Raw genomic sequence first — 17,865 nt, 5'->3', positions numbered from 1 at the left:
TAACATTAACCGATAAGGAACTGATTACTCCATGCTGTCACTGAAATTAAGCATCTTGCACCAGTGAATTGACTACATAGGTCTTTTTACAGGGCTTCAGAATTGTTATTGCTTGATCTCCAAAACAAGATGACATGTTCATTTTAAAATAAGTTATTTCTCTCTGTTCAATAGAAATAAGAAATACTTTTACTTGGGTCCTTTGCTAAGCTTTTAGAAATGAGAATTGATGAATTATTGTAACTTATTACAACACAACAAATTATTGAATCCTAAGCCCGGAAATGCTAGCTTTTGGTTAAGCTACATGTATGTCTAAAATCAGTGCAACATGTTTTGCTTTGTTGGCTGTTAAACATAGGCCTATGCTCTGTTAGCCTCCTCCTTTTGGCATATTTTAAATCAGAAAATTTAATTTATTGAACTTCCTGAGTCTCCTATTTGTAATTTATCATTGAATTTAAAAGCTAAAGAGAAAAATTGCCTTGATGCTGGAATATTTATCATACAAAGATGCTGCATGGCTGATGGTAGGGAGTAGGATAACTCAGCATGAAGATGCTATCTCTTGCAATTAGAGTTGTGCTGTAATATGCTTTGTGAGTGAATTTATGTTAGAAACCTATGCTGTTAAAGGAACGATGCCATGCATTCCAGATCAAAATTTTGTTTGACTTTTGTCTTAATGTTTAAGAGATGTGTTAGTTTTAGACATTTGTTTTGAGTCCACATTTGTCCGTAAGCATTATGCAGCTCTGTTGATGCAAAACTAGAGGTAGATGGCAGTGAAAAGTTGGACTGATCAACTTTGAGAAAGATTAGTATGAAAGAAGTATACAATTGTTTACATTTCTTAAGCGATTTTCAATTACTGTGTGTGTATGAGATTTCCTGTATGCCATTAGGTACATGGGAGTAGTCACAGAAACCTGCTTTTCACATGGACTGTTGCCTCTTCAGCATGAGTCATATAGTTCAGAGTAAAGAGGTGAAAGCTGTTTTGGTGTGTTCTGTCCAATTGCTTGTTCTGTGTCTCTGCCAGTGCATTCTTACTTCTTACAGTGACATCTTATTCAGCAAATGCTGTCATTAGAAGTTCTGTTTAAACTTCATCGGCATTTATGAATTTATACATGTGAATTTGAAGGTGTCCTTAACTGGTTATGGATAGGCCATGTTTGTTGACTTTGGGCCAGAATTTACAGGTGGCTTTTTTATTTAAGAATGCAACACTTAATTTTTATTTTTACAGGTTTTTGTACCTCTTCTATTTCACATCTTTTGCTGAGTAGCAACTTTTTACCTCCTGTTGCCTCTTCTTGTTTCTGCTTTCTTCTTTTCAGCATTTCCAAGCTCAAATTCTTGATCGCAAGATTCTTAGAGTTCTCTACTGTGATTTATCTGAAGGCAGTTGCAAGCAGCCAAACAAAATGACCACATCTACTTCTTGATACATTGTCACAGACATTTTTCTGTCTCTTTAGTATTTTTAGTTAAATACTTGATAAAAAATTATATGTCACAAGTCATTCAGAGGCACGACTGCTTTGTGGAGCAACAGTGCTGAGGAAAACCCATTTTTGTTGTGCTTCCTAATGGCTATATTTGGCTTAAAAACTCCCTTTGTGTCTTTGGACTGGAACAGAGGAGCTGGCAAGCTGCTCTGTGCTGGAATGAATGGTGTTCTGCTGGCTCTGTCTCCCTGTGGCCCCGCTGGTGCTGCTGGTGGCCCTGTTTCATTTAGATTCTCAACTTTCAATAGTAGTTCCACAGTAATTGGTCTCAGCTGCCAAAACATCTTCGTTCAGGGTTTGTATCCAGCAAAGCTTGTGTACCCTCCCACATTAGAACCATACTGAAAGCAGACCAAAGGCACATCTAGCCCATCCTTCCACTTCGCACAAACTTTACATTTCTCTTAGATGGAGCAAAACTCTTGTAATTAATTGACAGTTCTGAAATATAGGCTTCTTAAAGAATTAGAACCTGACTTCAGTTCTCTTGATTTGGCAGTTAGGGGGGTGTGTGTGTATACACACATAGCAAAATATAGCTGTACTGTACTTGTATATGTATACATACCTGTGTGTATCTCTTTCTTAAAGATATGGACGTTGGTAGTTGGTTACCTGCTGATGGTTTCATTCAAGTGGAATATAAGCACTGAACGTTACTTAAAAGCAATCTCTGTCCCTGTCTGGATTATGCTGCTATTTCATTTAGGTGAGTAACAAGAAGTTGTTATTATAATGCGTCCACTGGGATTCTGTTTTCTTGCAAACAAAGCTACTCGCTTGCCCTTCGGCTAAATCTTTATGGAGTTTTAGCTGGGATGCAGGCTGTTTTCTCTTTTCAGTAATTCTGGCTGCACGTGGCCAGCAAGGAGTGTCAGAGCTTGGAATGGGAAGGCAACAAGAGGCTGAGCAATGTGTCTTCCACTCCTCCTGCCCAGTTTGTACTTCCCATGGTTTTCCCTTATTTGGCTCTTGCAGTTGCAGGCCTGGTACTGACTCCGTGGCAGTGGGAAAGGGCTGAGGTCGCATGTGGCTGGATTTAGACTTTCACTGGTGATCATTTTTAATATTACTATTTTCTTGAGAGCCTGCAATTGGCCAAGGCTGAAGCTGTAAAATGCATTTAATAGTAGTAATAGAAGCAGGAAAAATAGATTCTGTCAGTAGTCAACAAACATGTTGATATGATATCAACAATATCAAATAAATTTGCTGGTAATCTGTATAATCTGTTAATAGAAATATAAGAGTATAGTAATCTATTAGTATTAGATTTATTTTACATATTTAATATAACAGATTATCATCAGAGTTTATGCTGGAAGTATTATGCAGATAATAGAAGACTATCATGATGGAAGGATTCACAGCGTACTTCATGATTTACTTTGCTTTAGCAGCAGGTTTCAAGGATTGCCCTGACCATGTGGGGACACTTTCCTGAGGCTTTAAGCTACGTATAATAACTTTGCATTTGCTTACGTTTTGACAGTCTTGTATTTTCTGGAAGTACTAGCTGAAAATCCAAAACTCAAGAAGGCACTGCTTGATGCCAGTCTGTGGAGATCTACCATAAATACAGGGTTTTTTTTGGGGGGGCAACATGATTTGCCTCTGATACCTAAAATGTTTTTATTTTGTGTGTATTTTCATGTAATTTTGAGTGTTGTTTTTAAAATTTTTCTCAAAAGTATATCAGCATAAAGTCACTGAAGTTAGGAACAGTAACAACTTGGTTTATTCATTGAGAAACTTGTTCACCTGTTTTTTCTATTCTTCCTTTCTGTGAATGTAGATAACTTGTTTGCTTTATGACACTTCTTAGTTTCTGCCCAGATTGTTCTTGGTTGTTGTGGTGCCTTTCTTGGTTTTGCTAAATGTAGACTTTATTAATGGCATGATTTTTCTTGTTAAAAAAAAAAAAAAAAAAAAAAAACAAACACAAAACCCAATAAAAAACAACCCTGTATCTTTCAGCTTCTGTGGCAGGTTCCTGGAGAATTCCTGTGTTTCTGGTTATAGTTGTTCTGATGACTGTAGGCATGTTGCACGAACAGCAGAATGGAAAGGAGTCTTCTGGTAAGGAACGAGTCACTATTTCTTTTATTATTGGAGGCAAAAGTTCTGTAAAGTCAAGTGAAAGAATCTGGACCATATTACTGTAAATTCAATATCATATGACTGCAAGAATTTACTGTATGTTTGTTTCAAAGTGGTTTACACATGCTGAAGTGAATCTTTCATATTTTACAGAGAATCTTTGCAATGGACTGATGTTTGTTTTCCATAGCAAAGTAGTGACTCATTATCAAGCCCGATTGCTTAAGTTTACAGAATCCTGTATGTATTTACAAGCATAAAGCAAGCCCAGGAAATTTGAAACCAGAGGCTAATTTTAAAAGAAAAGAGCAATATGGGTTTAGTAGCTCCTATAACATTGAGTATGAGAGAAACAGACAGCTCCATTCAGCAAGTTTCTGATATTCATTCATTTGTTTTTAAAATGCCTGTTTCTTAGAAGTATCGTGTATGCTTTGAAAAAAAAAAAAAATAGGTTTTGCCTGGTGTGAGTCAATTTTGCATAAAAGCAAATGTTAGGCGTTCCTTTCTAGTACTAGCTGTATGGTTATTTTGGGAAACTTTTTTCCTGTCTTGCTGTTTTAGTTTTCTTTGAAAGTCATCATAATCTTGGTTAGTAAAACTGATTATCTTTTATGGTGATTTTTTAGATTAATCAGACTGCCAGCAACTGTGAATGACTTTGTAGCAGTTCATTAGCAAGGAAAGTGCTAGGCAAATAACTGGTGTATTGTAATATTAAAATTAGTAGCACTCATTCCTGTTTGATCATATTGACTACATGTAATACATATTAAAAACTAACAGTGTCTATCCATGTAATTTCTGTTGCTTAACAGCTTTGGTGGTTATCAAGCAACAAATAAAACATGTTAAGACTTAAGCTTTTCCTTGTTTACATACACATATATTTTACAGGGGCAGAGCTTCCTGGTCAGATGATTTCCATTGCTGCTTCAACAATTGCCATGGCAATTTCAATGACAGAAGATGAGTCCAATAATGAACGTTCCTCACAACCCTCAGGTGACTGAATACTCTGTAAGAAAATATTTGAATTTGCTTTAAGGGCATGAAATTGGAGAGAATTAAGAACAAATTTCAAAATAGTCTCTATCCTCTTCATCCTGTACATAATAGCACATTTATACTTACCTTGTGAAACAGGTTTATCTGTTTTTGAAGATATTAAGAAGACAATAATATAAAACCTGTCTTTCAAATGATAGTTTAAATGACTGTCTTTACATTTAGAAGGCCTGACTAGAAGAAATTTTGTTGTTTTTTTCAGTGAGGGTGTGTTTTTTCCCTATTCTTTATTATTTTTTTTTCTGTAGCCTTCTTTTGATTTGTTGGCAGTTATGAGATATACATACTGGGTTTCTGGACCAGGTACAGACAGACTGGAATAACTTTTGTGTACATCACAGTGACAAAAAAACCCTTGGCTCTATTTAACTATGGCATGCTCAAAGTTTTTCCTGCAGGGAGTTTGTTTAACACTGTAGCTTGAGTCAGGATACTTTCACTTGCATTAACAGACAGAAATCTGTAAGAAATGGCATAAGAGAGTTGCAAAGAAGGTGTTTAGATGTCCGTTGTTGCTTTTGAACCTTACCATCGTTTTTCTGGGTAGGCCTTTGATGGAATGCAATACTAGAAAAATAAGCTATTATGGAGATTTCTGGAAATTGAAAGGTTTAATCTGTTTCCCACAAGTAGACAAAACACGTCATTCCACTTGACAGAATGTGAACTTCTAAAACTTCAATCTGAAATTGTCTGTGTTTAAGAGTTGTCTACTTCAAGTCAGTATGTTCTAAATATTGTCAGCAATGTGTAAATTGTTCTCCAGAGGAGGAAACATAGTGGTTGTGCAGGAGAGAATGCTTTTAGCATGTGCTATCGAGCTATGTACTTCTGACTAAAGGCTACCATTTATGAAACTAAAAAGTGATGTCAGCCACCAGGTCAAATGGTGTAGAACAAGATCTTCAGAAATCTTTTGATGAAATATAAACACACTTCCTAATTTTAAATATGTCAGTGTAAACTGTACTTGAAAATATGTGTAATTTTTAAATATAAAAAGGGCAGCTTTAGACAACTTATTATTTTCTTATCTTTGTTTCTACATTTTACATGACTATTATCAAAATAAATGTAAAACCCTATTGGCATATGTCCTGAAATTTGAGAACTGAGCATCAGGGTGACAGTTTTCTTATATTGCTATCTCTAGTCTTTAATTTTGGAAATGAGATTATTTTCTTTAGCTGAATTTTGAACATCTTGTAAAGCAACAGTCTCCCACAGATACGCTACATAAATGGTTGAGTTCTTGTTTGTTGCTTGTGGTTTGGTTTTTTGTTTGTGTGTGTTTTTTTTTTTTTTTTTTTTTTAAACTTACCAGTTTTAATTCTTTTCTCTTCTTGAAAACAGAGAAAAAATGTCTTAAAGTTGTGACCTGTCTTGGCCAAAAGAAAACTACAGCAGTTCTACAAAAGTGTCTTTTATAGTGAATGTTTTTTTGACTTATTTTCTTGAGACAGTTAACCAGATGGGGTTTTTTGTCTTGCAGATTCTGTTGTTTTCCTTCACAGCAGGAAAAGAACAAATATGGAGTTTCCTGTTTACTCCTAACAATAGTTCAAATATTTTTCCAACAATCTATTGGGAATTAGTATTCCATTCCGTGGTATGTTAAGTGTCCTTTTGGTCATCTCTAGTTTGGATTTTCTATGTGAATGGTGAGGAGACATTATTCTTTTACAGCAAAAGGTTTTACTGGCAGGGTTAAGAAACTGCAACTCTTCTGGTTGTCTTCTGTGGTGATTTTTGGATGTTTTGTTATCTTGCTTTGGAACTTGTAACACACGTCTCATGAGAAGTTTAAGATTTTGAAAGTTTTAATATCTTCAGCCGGGTGGATACTTCCGGAGGAGATCTTGCTTATATTTCTTCTAAATAAGTCAGTGGTTGTCAAAGTTGGTTAATTGTCAGTAGCAATAACAATGCTTATACTGTATTAAATGAATTATGGAACAACTAATGCTTCATTTTTTTACTGTTCTCCTTATGCTTAAATTTGTTAATGAAAAAAACAGGAGGGGAAATAAGAAGGAATATTCTTTTTTTCTTCGATAAAAATGACTTTACTAAGGGCTTTTGGGGTAAAAAGTGTTGGATAACTTTAGTCTTGAGGCATAGACTTCAGCATATTAAATTCCTTTGTTTTTTCTATTTTGGCTTTTAGCACTTCCCTTTGATAAATAATTGAATTTCTGCTTGTTGTCATGTTACTTCTTCTGTTTATTATATTAATTTTGGAGCAAAAACGTAAAAAGAAAAGTCTTGTGTAAGTTGAATTGATAGGGGAGAATTCTCAATTACGGATATAACTCTTTCAAATTTGTGTTCCCGTAGTGCATCGTAAGCTGGATCCATTTGTTTCTATTAGTGTTCTGCTTCATTAAAAATAGGCTGGGAAGTACAGGGGAATGATAGACCCTCTACTTCTTGTGGCAAAACCACTTTGTCTTTTCAGGAAATCTTCTGTTTACAGGTAACTTTCTCTCCCCTTATGAAAAATTAACTCATGTCTTTTTCTCCAAAGTGTAGTTTGTATATGATAGGGCCGGCCTTCATCCTTTTGAGGTGTGAACTAGTTTGCCAAGAAGCACTCCACCTGAAGCTTCTGCTGTGTTTAGCTGCTTGCAGAATTCCTTCTTTTGGGTTGCATGCTGTAATTCCTTCGGGAACGTACTGAAATTCCACTGAATATGTTACCAGCATCTAGCTGATGTTTGTGTCATCATCCTAGTGTCTAACAGTTGGGAGAATCAATAGATCTACTTTATTGTGTTAGTGTGTTGGGGAGGTGTTTATCAGCTCTAAAAATAGTTCCCCTTACTTGTAGAACACCAGTGCAGATTTCTACAACAAAAGAAGAGTGTTTATCCAGTGTGTGAGGCTGCAGAATTTGTCGCTTACCACTACTGTACACGTATGACAAATCTGTCTTGTCTTTTTGTACATTCTAGCTGTCATGCTTTAGGCTAGGAATACCTTTAATAGCAAACACATTGCAGCTAAAACCGCATGTGTGGAGCATGAGATGTTTGACTGATAGGCATGTAGTGTATTTTAATACAGTTTTTACAGCAGTTTTTCTTCATGGGGGGGAAGTGGTTGGTGCTGATATTACGTAAGTCCAGTGAAAGATTTGTGTTCATTGCTTACCTGCTGCAGTATGTACCAACATAACAAAATGCCTTTTATTCTTCACCATAGAGTAACTTTTCAGGTTTTCTTGTGTGTCCATTCTTCTACCATGGCTGCAAATTTTTCTCAAGTAATGGTGTGTGGGAAGTGCGTGCATTTCCCCACCAGCATGAGGCCTCAGTAAAAGTTAATACGGGTGTTCTTAGGGAGAGGTTCTTCGTACTACAGCGACTGAAGATGGATTTGGTGTCATCCATACTAGTCTAATGCTAGGCAGATGTACTGGTGAAAAAGTTAAATAAATAAATACATTACTGTGTTCTCTATACAAGTATTTTAATTGGGCCATAATATTTTTGGCTGAAATGACTATTTACTGTTTGTTTGTAAGTGCCTTTAACACATTGGTTCACATTTTTTAATTTAATTTCATTTTTACTAACTTAAGAATGAGAGAATGACAACATTCGTTACCAACTAAATTATGCTTGCTGTTGTTACTAAAATATGTTACACATGCAAGTAATTTAGGATCAGAGTGTAAGCACTATCTTTGTAATGCGAGTGTTCAGGAAAAGAAAAAGTGTAGTAAGAAATTTCTAAGATACAAGCTTCCTCTTCAGTGTATGCTGAATTTTGTTTTGTTTGTTTAAATGAGCTTTGAGCAAATCTAAGATTTTCTTTTTTTTTTTTTTTTTTTTTACTACTTGAAGTAAAGAGAAATCAAAGATTTCTTTTAGGACTTTACATTTCTTTTAAAAGAGAATTTACACTTTGTGTTTTTCAGGGGTTTATGGTTATTTTTATAAAATATATTTCACTTGTAATTTACCGCAGTGACAGGAGGCCTCTTAGAGGCTGTGGCATCTTTTTTCTCTTCTTCTCCCGGTAGTGCTTGGCATGGTGTTGCATGATGTGGGAGAGCTTACACAGCCTTGTTCTAGCTTTTTTGAAATTCAGATCAGTGCCAAGGCTGTCTCTATCTTTCAGAGAAATTACAAAAAAAAAAAAAAAAAAAAAAACCCAAAAAAACCCAACCCAAAACCAAACAAAAACAATCAACCAACCAAAAGTGGTTAATTTGGGACTAGGGAGCATGTTCTGTTCTGTGGTGAACATTAATGTGATAATTTCCACTTTTTTGTTTGTGTTTGTTTTAGGAGCAACAGAAGGTGATCAGCCTCCACATGCTTCATCATCTTTCTCCTCCTCTTCATCCTCTTCTGGGAGCAGACAAAGACCTGAGATTGGATCTTTTCTGAGAAAAAAGAAAACTAGTGATATCTACTTCGTTACACTTGTGTGGGCCATTGTCATTGTCCAGATCTGGCTAAATTTCTGGATTGTGCAGCTATTGCCAGTGCCTTTTGCAGGTAATAAAACAATTATTAGAGACGTATGTTAAATGATGACTTTGGATAGTCTTAGGCTTTGTGTTAAATAAAATAGAAGGAAAGGCTTGTATGAGTTTTAAATTAAAACTTCCAACATTTTTTAAGAACATCAAGATCATAATGTTATTGAACATTATTATGTTCTTGATGAATTTTAGCTTCAAATAGCAAGACTGATGTATACTGTCTGTTATCATGTAGAGGACAACTCTGTAAAATTGCATTGTCTGTTGACTATTGTAGTCACCTGGAATAATTTAGTGGCATTGTAAGAATACTTTTTGTTTGGCCTAATTGTTTTTCTTCTTCTTGATGTCTTTCATGTTTTTGCACCTATAGATAAAGAATATTTTAGCTGTTATTCAGTACTAAAGTACAGCTCATAGTAACTTTTAATTTCCATTAAAAATGGGTTGCTAGGCTCTGCGGACAAGTCGCAAGATAAATTTGATTCTAATTCTAGCTCTGGGGTTAATTAGCTTTGTTACTTCACATCTACATGCATCTGTTCTCTTATGTATCAAGCCAGAATGGAGTAGTTATGATAGCTATCTAAAGAGGTTATTTTAAACTGGATGCCACTTTTTCTAATGCTCTTTTGAGGGGTGAATAGGGAAGATGGGAACTCTGGAAATATACACGAACTACTATGAATCTGAAGGCATTTCCTCCCACCCCCCTACTGTAAACAAAGTGAGTTTCGTAATTTGCTTGGGTTTTCTCTAAACTTCAGTTAAACTGATGATTTTCAGCATTTTCTAATGTATCTAACACTTAAATGTAGCTATTTTCCCTTTTATCAGGTGTGGTGGGTTTGCCCCAGCTGGCAGCCAGGTACCCACAGAGCCACTCACTATTTTTCTGTTTCCCAGTGCGGGCTCATCCATGAGCTGCCATCCGGTTGGGGAGGTACCAGCTCAGGTATCTCCTCATCCCTAGGCCACAGTCCCTTCAAGAGGGGTACCTGCTCTGGCACAGTTCCTCCATGGGCCACGGTCCTGCTGAGTGGTGTGCCTCCTCCACCATGGAGCACTTCTCCTCCCCAAACCTTTTTTTTCCTTTTCTTCATCCCTTTGTTCCACCTTCTTCTCTATTCACTTGTTCTCTCTGTGTTCCTTTCTGTTCTCCCTTGGTAGTGTTTTCTGCCCTTTTGTAAATATATTTTCACAGAGGCACCACACCTGTGCCTGATGGGCTCAGCATCTGTCTGTGGTGGGTCTGTTGTGGAGCCAGCTGGAACTGACTCTGTCTGGCACAGGGCAGCCCCTGGTCTCTCCCCGTGGGGGTGTCTCCCCTGCTACCAAAACCTTGTGTTTTACAGCCAATACACAAAGCTATTATAAACTGTCTGGTTGTAGAAGTCTAGAAATCATGACTATGGGACCGTGCTTACAAGTTTGAGGAGCTCTGAACCCCGAGAGGCACGGTGAAAGGAACAGCTGCACATTTGGCTGTGGCACTGTAGTAGCAGCTAAAGGGTAATGTGGTGATGAGGCATATAAATTGCTGAATACAGGCTAAGAAGAGAGAGTGGTTTCATCTTTGTTTCATTCCAATGTGGTTGCTACAGAAGAAACTGCCCTGTTTTGGTGTCTGGGCATCACGGGAAATGGTGATGGCAGGTTGGATGTAGCTCATAAATACATCATAACAATGAAAAAGGGTTTCGAAAATCAGTTTTAGACTAACTAGAAGCAGAGCTTAAGTGGCTTAATTTATTGAAAAGAAAAGTGAAGGAGTGACTTAACCACTGTTTAGAAATACCTACTTGAGTGGAAGGAAAAATTGGTGCAATAGTTCAGCAATGACTGGTTTTAAGCTTGGGCTAGGCAAATCTAGATTAAAGTGCACACCTGTAACTGAATTGAGTGAATACTGCTGACAGTCACTAGTTCTAAATTAGCTATCTGAACAATAAACTCAGGCCAAAATAGAAATTTTGAGAATATTTGTGACCTGTTGCCTTAGCAGTGACACCGGGTCATTAAGTGCTTTTTTGGGCATGTAACTAAATAGAACTAGATCATCACAAAAATATTATGAAAAGGCAGCATATTGATGAGCAGAGACACATTTAGAACAGGGGATCACATGAGTGTCAGAACGTGAATGAGGATAACCCGGATTGTTAAAAGAGAGGTGGTATTAAAAATATTTAGTAGTGGAAAATAGGAAGACTTCTAAAGCAAGTTTCCTTGGAAGTTTTCAAGTTTAAGGAGACTAAGCACTTCTGAGACCTTAAGGAGAATGCTTCTAGTATGTATAAAAATCAACCAACCAACCAAAAAAAACCAAAAACCAACCACAAACCCCCAACCCTAAAACCTTAAATAAAAACGTGTTAATTTCACCAGAATTCTTTATTTTGATAGACTGGATTTCCATGAAGTAGCATGTAGATTATTAGAAGTATATTGTGGTACCATTAACATTTTTCCTTGAATGCATTTGTAGTTCAGTAGATTGAGGTGCTCTTTTAAAATTGCTTAATGTAGAGGGTGGAAAAATGATACTGTAATTATACCATAAAATGAAAAGATGAAAAAATGACTTTTGAATTCAACACGTTATTGTCTCTTTTTACGATTTTTGCATTTACTTCCTTGCTTGCTCTATTGCATCTGTTTCTTTGAGTTCTGTTTTTTGTCTTCAGGTCATTTTCTATTTCCTGGAGATGTTTAGAATGTCTTACTATGCAGCCTTTCTCTTCTTTTGTTCACATCTTTCTATTAACAGCACTCCTTTAGCTTTTTCTCTCTTGCCTCTTTAACTTAATATAATTACAGCTGTGTGATTGATTGTAGCACCTCTTGGCATCACCTTTGCAATGAATATGCTCTCAGTTATTTTAGAAGATATTATTTAAGCACTTACTTAAAAAGAATAGTAGAAGGTTAGAATACCATTTCAGGTATGTTGTTCACCTTTTAAAATGCAAGCTTGCCCTGTTTTTCTGAGCAGCAGTTTATGTATTTATCATGAGTTGCATTTCATCATACGAAACTTCAAACTGCAAGCGGGCGCTTGCGCTGTATTTTCTCCTTTTTGTGTGTTTGCCACATGATCTTTAGGAGAAAGAGTATTAGATTAGTTTCTTCAAGAGAATAAATCCCACGTTTGCCACATGGTGGTGCCAGAGGGTAAGTAAACCAAACATCAGCAACTTGTTGCATGACCTCTACATGAACAAAAGAGTAAATTATTACACAAGTGTCTTACAGATAATAGGCTCTTGTGGAACTTTGATAAATGCCCTGTGGATATTAAAAGTTAAACTTTTTGGCTACATATGTCATTTCACACATCTCCAAGTAGAAGCATGATGTGAATTTTTGAGGGCAAGGGAATTACTGTGGTGTTGATGTGTACAGTAATAATGAATCTAGTTAGGAGAACAGTATTCCATAATAAAAACAATCATTATTAAAAGTACACTTGAATGTAATGATGGGGAATTCAGTATCAAATGTTGCTATAAATACAATATAATTGGAGGAGTGCTGCTAGCGTTTTCACAGAAAGTTATTTTACTGTGTAAGTAGAATTTTTAACGTCAACTAGTTTTTGATCTGCATGTGATGTTCACTGTTACTAAATTCTGGTTTAAAAAAATCAGGGAGAAATTAGGAGAATTGTTTGGTTCTGTTTCACTTTGTTTTCCTTTAGAACCATAGTTTTCAGTATTTAGGGGTGCAGTATAGTTTTGTTCAGAGGTTTGTCCATCAGTAGTTCCTGGCAGGACTGGGTTGTGAGACCTCCTGGTCTGTTGATATGTCATGTAGTCATGTTTTTTTGACTGATGTGTTTGCATCCATACTCCAGTAAAATCAGTTGTAATAAAAATCTTTGTTTATAATGTGAATTAACTCCTGTATTCTGATGTTAAATTTGCTAGTAGCTTTGGAAAATTACTTGCTTTTCTTTTTGGGGATGAGAAGATAGGTAATTTCAGTGGTCTAACCTTTTGTTGAATAAAAAAAGAATACAGTAAATATTTCATGACTATTACAGGTCTGTTAGCTTCAAATGAAAGTTTCGTATGTCTCGTGCTTTTTTGCTTTTACGTTCCTGATTGTAATGATTCACAAGTTTTACACGTATACTCAGTAAGTGAGTGAGAGAAGTGCCAACGCAGAATTGTAACCATAAGCCTTATGCAAAAGTCTCTGGGCTTTATTTCATGGCAAGTAAATGGACATGAGCTTTTATTTCTGTAACTGTAATGCTAGATTATTTCTAGTGTTGTTAAGCTCTTATTTTACAGTGGATATATGTTAGGAGTATTGGGGAAAGGCTGTTTTTGGTAGCAAAATACTTTTTTGGGGAAAACAGTTGTAAATATTTCTTCTGTTGTCTGGTTTTGAGGAGCAGTATGGATTTTTCTGAAGCTTTGTGTGATCATCTTCAAACTGAGATAAAAAGCTGTTCTCAAAAGAATGTTTTTGATGCTTAAAAGCAGAATTAATCAGTAGTTGTTTTTCAGTTGAAGGTTTAAATGAACACTTCTCTACTGTAAAATTACGCATGGTCTGCTGTCAGTTCTTAAAGGAAAGATACAGCTTTAATGGTATAGAAGACCTAAAACCTAAGAATTGAGGCTGAAAATTTGCTTTTATGTGCAGCATACTGTTAAGTTCTGAATCTGGTATTTTATGTGTAGTCCTCTGGCGTGGTGTATTTCTGAAGATGTGATAAATCCACTGTACTGGAATCATGGAATGGTACATCCTTATTCCTGGCTTATCAAGTCTGTTAGCCAAGTAATCAGGCAGTGTGCAGGCACCTTTCTTCTGCTACCATCTAAATTCCATGTGGATAAGTGTGGCTGTAAAGCAAATGAGGACACTGGTTCTAAAACCACTTGAAAGTTCTGAAAGTGGTTTCTAATGGGAGATAAAACTCAAGAATATTTTTATTTCTTTTTCATAGGTCTTTCAGAATGGAATAGTTGCATAGTCTTGTGGTGCTCCTTTGAAATCTCTAATACTTGATTTTCTTCTTGTGGTTACAGTTTGGGCACTTAAAAAGCTCGTGGTTCATTTTGGAGTTTTGAACTTCCTGGCAAACCATTGCAGAAGTTGGTGGCAACTTGTTGAAAACTTTGTGAAGGAACGTCAGGAAGCTCTTGCTCCACGGCCCATTAGAGGCCTCGGAAGAGTCATGCTAAAGCTTGACAGTAAGGTATTTCTACTTACTTCCTTAAGCAACCTGAAAGTTTGTTTTATTCTCTGTTCACTGTATGCTGAGATGCTTTAATTCTAAAATAAATGTCTGTCACTAATGGACACGTCTCTCATGTAAAACTATATCTGTTTTATGGTGTATTTTAAACCATGTCTCTTCTGTCACTATTCACACTGAAGTACACATTTAAACTTCGTTAAATGATTACATGCAAAGCTTGACAGAAGTCAGTTTTTAAATGTTGAGTTAGCTTTAGAAGATTCCTTGTCTGTGTAAGGCAAACTTCTCATGGTTAAGTCACCTTACCTAATTACAAAGATTTTGAAGTTAAACTTAATGAGCTTTAATCTGAAGGATGAGACGTTCTTACTTCTGTTGTGAAAACTTACAGAATAAAATGGGTTGCTCTTTAAGTAGGGCGTGAGCTAGTTCGAACACATTTGTTTATACTGTGTGGAAAGTATAGTTGTTTAACACTGTGGTGTGGTGGTACAGAAGGGAGGCTTCCCTCTGTAAGAGAAGAATTATGTAGGATAAGGTATTTGGGAAGTGCCATAGTATAAGCGTTCTGTGCTCCCTTCCCTTCTCCCACCCACAAAATACGCCCACGTTTGCATTGCGAGTTGGAGAGCTCCATGAAATTTACGAAGGCCCCTCCATTCAGAATTGTAAGTTTTGACTTAATCTGGTAGATTATTTTGTTTGTACTAGCTATGCCAGTGTGTAAGAATGTGCTTTCTGTAACTGTGGTGTTGAAGTACTCTCTGCTTCAGAAAAAGCCGTTACCCTAGAATTTCTATAACTGAAGAGCTGAACCCTGTAAGTACATTTGTCAAAGCATCTGTACCTTGGCAGATCTGTCTGCAGTTTATAGCTCCGAAGAGCTTAAGACCAGATCTAATGGGTAAATGGATGTCAAAAGGTCAACAAAAGCATTAAAATGGCTGTAGGAAATAAGTAACAGTTCCACAAAGTTCACTGAGGAAGAATTTGAAATAGATAAAGCCTTTCAGAATACAACTATGAAAAAGCTAAAGGGACTTTCCAAAGGTAGCGGAAAATGTTAACAAGTTGGGATAAAAGCTTACATTATACTAAGCTTTTCATTAAAAGCTTTTGTTTTGTAAGTAAGAAGACTCTCTAGACATAATATTGTATGTATTGTATTTCATGAGTTGTCCATTTAATATTCTTGTATTGATAACTGTATGATACAGTATCCTTCCTAATTCCACTAAGTCTTGTCTTCTTAAAGAAGGTAGGGCTTTTGTCGTAACGTGCAGCAGAACTTCCCACTCTTCAACGTAAATGTATTTAAGGTCAGTTTATATTCATGTTGTTCTTGTCCAAGTAAAAGAACAGTGTTGGCACAACTCATTTCTCCATCTCCCCTCTCCCCCCATTTTTTACATGACAGTCATATTTCTTCTTAGTCTATGCTGCAATTGAAGCTCTTCTAGCCCTTATAAGAGAGACACTTGATACTCTGCATGATTCTGTTGTCCTTGTTTGTGCCTATTCTAATAACAGTCCACCTGGCTTTATCACGGGTGGCTGAAATTATATGTAGTCTTCCAATGCTTATCACACTAATGCTTTCATATCCTAAGTTCCACTGGATATGCTTATTCTGTGCGTTGTAGGGTCATGGATGTGTCTTATCTCTGAGAATTTGGTAAGCAATGCCATAGGATATTGGCAATTGTGATTTTTGTGGGGACAGGGAAAAGAGAGGAATGAAAATGGCACCCTTGCAAGTTTTTCTTAGAAAGGATGGATGAGCTGTATTTAAGTTGCATTACCAAACATTTTGGCTTCAGTAGGCACTGTTGAGGAGGAAGTGAAAGCATGCGAACACAAAATAGAAATTCATGGAGTAAATTGTTGCAGCTTACCTTTTATGTGTGGGTGAGAGAAAACAAGATTGAAGGATTGTTTCCTTTGCAATTAGATGTTTAATTTTTTTAATACTTTATTTGTACTTTCTTTTCCTGATAGCTGAAGCTACTTAGTGATTTTTTTTTTTTTTTGGTGGTTTGTTTTTGGTTTTTGTATACTGAGTTAATTGAAGGCTGAATGTCAGCATCAGGATGTACTCAGCTCATAGCTAAGTACAACAAGCCATTGACAAGGTCTGTTTCACACAAATATCTAATTGTACTACTTGGTCTTTCTAAAGTGGTATGCCTGATTTGGAAATAGTTCCAGTTTTGAGTAAAAGGCAGTGAAGATGAGGAAGATGTCTTAGAGTGGCATGTCTCTTTTTCCCAAACGAAGTTTAGGAGGCTCATGTAGATGGTCTGGAAAATAACCCATTATGAGAAATTATGGGAGAGTACTGCTCATGCTTGCACATCTTTGAGCTTTACTGATTATGTCTGTTTCTTAAATACAAGTAGTAAGAAAAGAACTGCTTTTCTTCTTTCTCACAGCTCATCGACATCTGGTTATCTTAGAAATGCAGACAAATTTGAACTGAAGAGAAGTTCTGATCAAGAGAAAAGAAAATAGGGCATTGCTTTTCATTTTCTTTATAAACAGTAGGTCAAGCTGTGCCTGTATATGCAGGCCTGCTTTAAATATGGACTATGGAAACCGGACGCCCTTGCTGTGTTCTTTAGTTCCTGGTTGTACGTTTGCCCAGTGGAGCCAAGTGATGTAGCAGTTCAGGTATGAGAGACTTCCTGGAGGAAAGAGTAGGGAGGTTTCTGTTGTCATCCATCAAGTCATCTTAATAGATATGGTATCATGCATGTTCTTACCAACAATCAAGAACTAGTAGTTTGCTTCCGTGCTTTTTTTTTAATAAGACTGTTGTCTTTTAATACTGTGACTGTAGTTTTATTTTGATTAGAGTTTGCAAGGGCATTCAGCAGCATAGGCAGTTGCTCAACTGCATGCGATAGACTTTTTTATTAATCGGAATGTGCTAGTATTTTGCATGCATGCTTTCTGGTAGATTTCAGTGAATCACGTAGTTATTGTATGCTTTTTCTAGGTATAGTGTACTAGAATTTTATAGATGGAGGACTGTAATAGATTGTTTGGGCTTTGGGTAAAGTCAAGGGTTGTTTCTTCTGGTACCAAGTTTAGCATGTAGCTAAAGCAAGCACAAAAAACAGGCAGAATCTCTACCAGTACATATATTACTCTAGGAAATACTTCCACAGACATGTATGATCATATATAAATAGTTTTCCAATAAAATACTGGAAAAGCCTTATTAATTTTGAGTGACTTGAAGATTAGAATTAAGCTGTACCCTATTTTTAAATGTTGATTGATTACAGTTGTAGAACTACTTAAACATCAGCATTAGTGAGATAGTAGGCAGGGAGAGTCTTTCAGATACTGTCTTAAACATTAATAAAATTATTGTTATTTTTGATATATGATGTTGTTTCCTCGTTACTGCTAGTTTTCATACTATTCCAAGAGGCGGAAATTATAGAAAAACACCAAAGACTTCC

General features: G+C 36.3%; 1 protein-coding gene across 1 annotated transcript in view; it reads left to right on the top strand.

Annotated features, from left to right (window-relative positions):
* TMEM245 (transmembrane protein 245) overlaps nucleotides 1-17,865 on the top strand; it is a gene marked incomplete at its 5' end in the record, with an annotated part of 95,990 nt that overhangs the window by 10,888 nt on the left and 67,237 nt on the right. The window contains 5 exons of the mRNA XM_082480041.1: nucleotides 2,106-2,223; nucleotides 3,492-3,593; nucleotides 4,512-4,619; nucleotides 8,978-9,190; nucleotides 14,223-14,392. Of these exons, the coding sequence (XP_082336167.1) occupies nucleotides 2,106-2,223; nucleotides 3,492-3,593; nucleotides 4,512-4,619; nucleotides 8,978-9,190; nucleotides 14,223-14,392 (711 nt within the window). The remainder of the gene's footprint in view (nucleotides 1-2,105; nucleotides 2,224-3,491; nucleotides 3,594-4,511; nucleotides 4,620-8,977; nucleotides 9,191-14,222; nucleotides 14,393-17,865) is intronic.

Source organism: Vanellus vanellus, assembly GCF_965231255.1.
Source record: "Vanellus vanellus genome assembly, chromosome: 2".
In the NCBI taxonomy this organism is placed as follows: domain Eukaryota; kingdom Metazoa; phylum Chordata; class Aves; order Charadriiformes; family Charadriidae; genus Vanellus; species Vanellus vanellus.
Note: the sequence above shows the minus strand (reverse complement) of the source record. Positions and strands in the feature narration are given on the sequence as shown.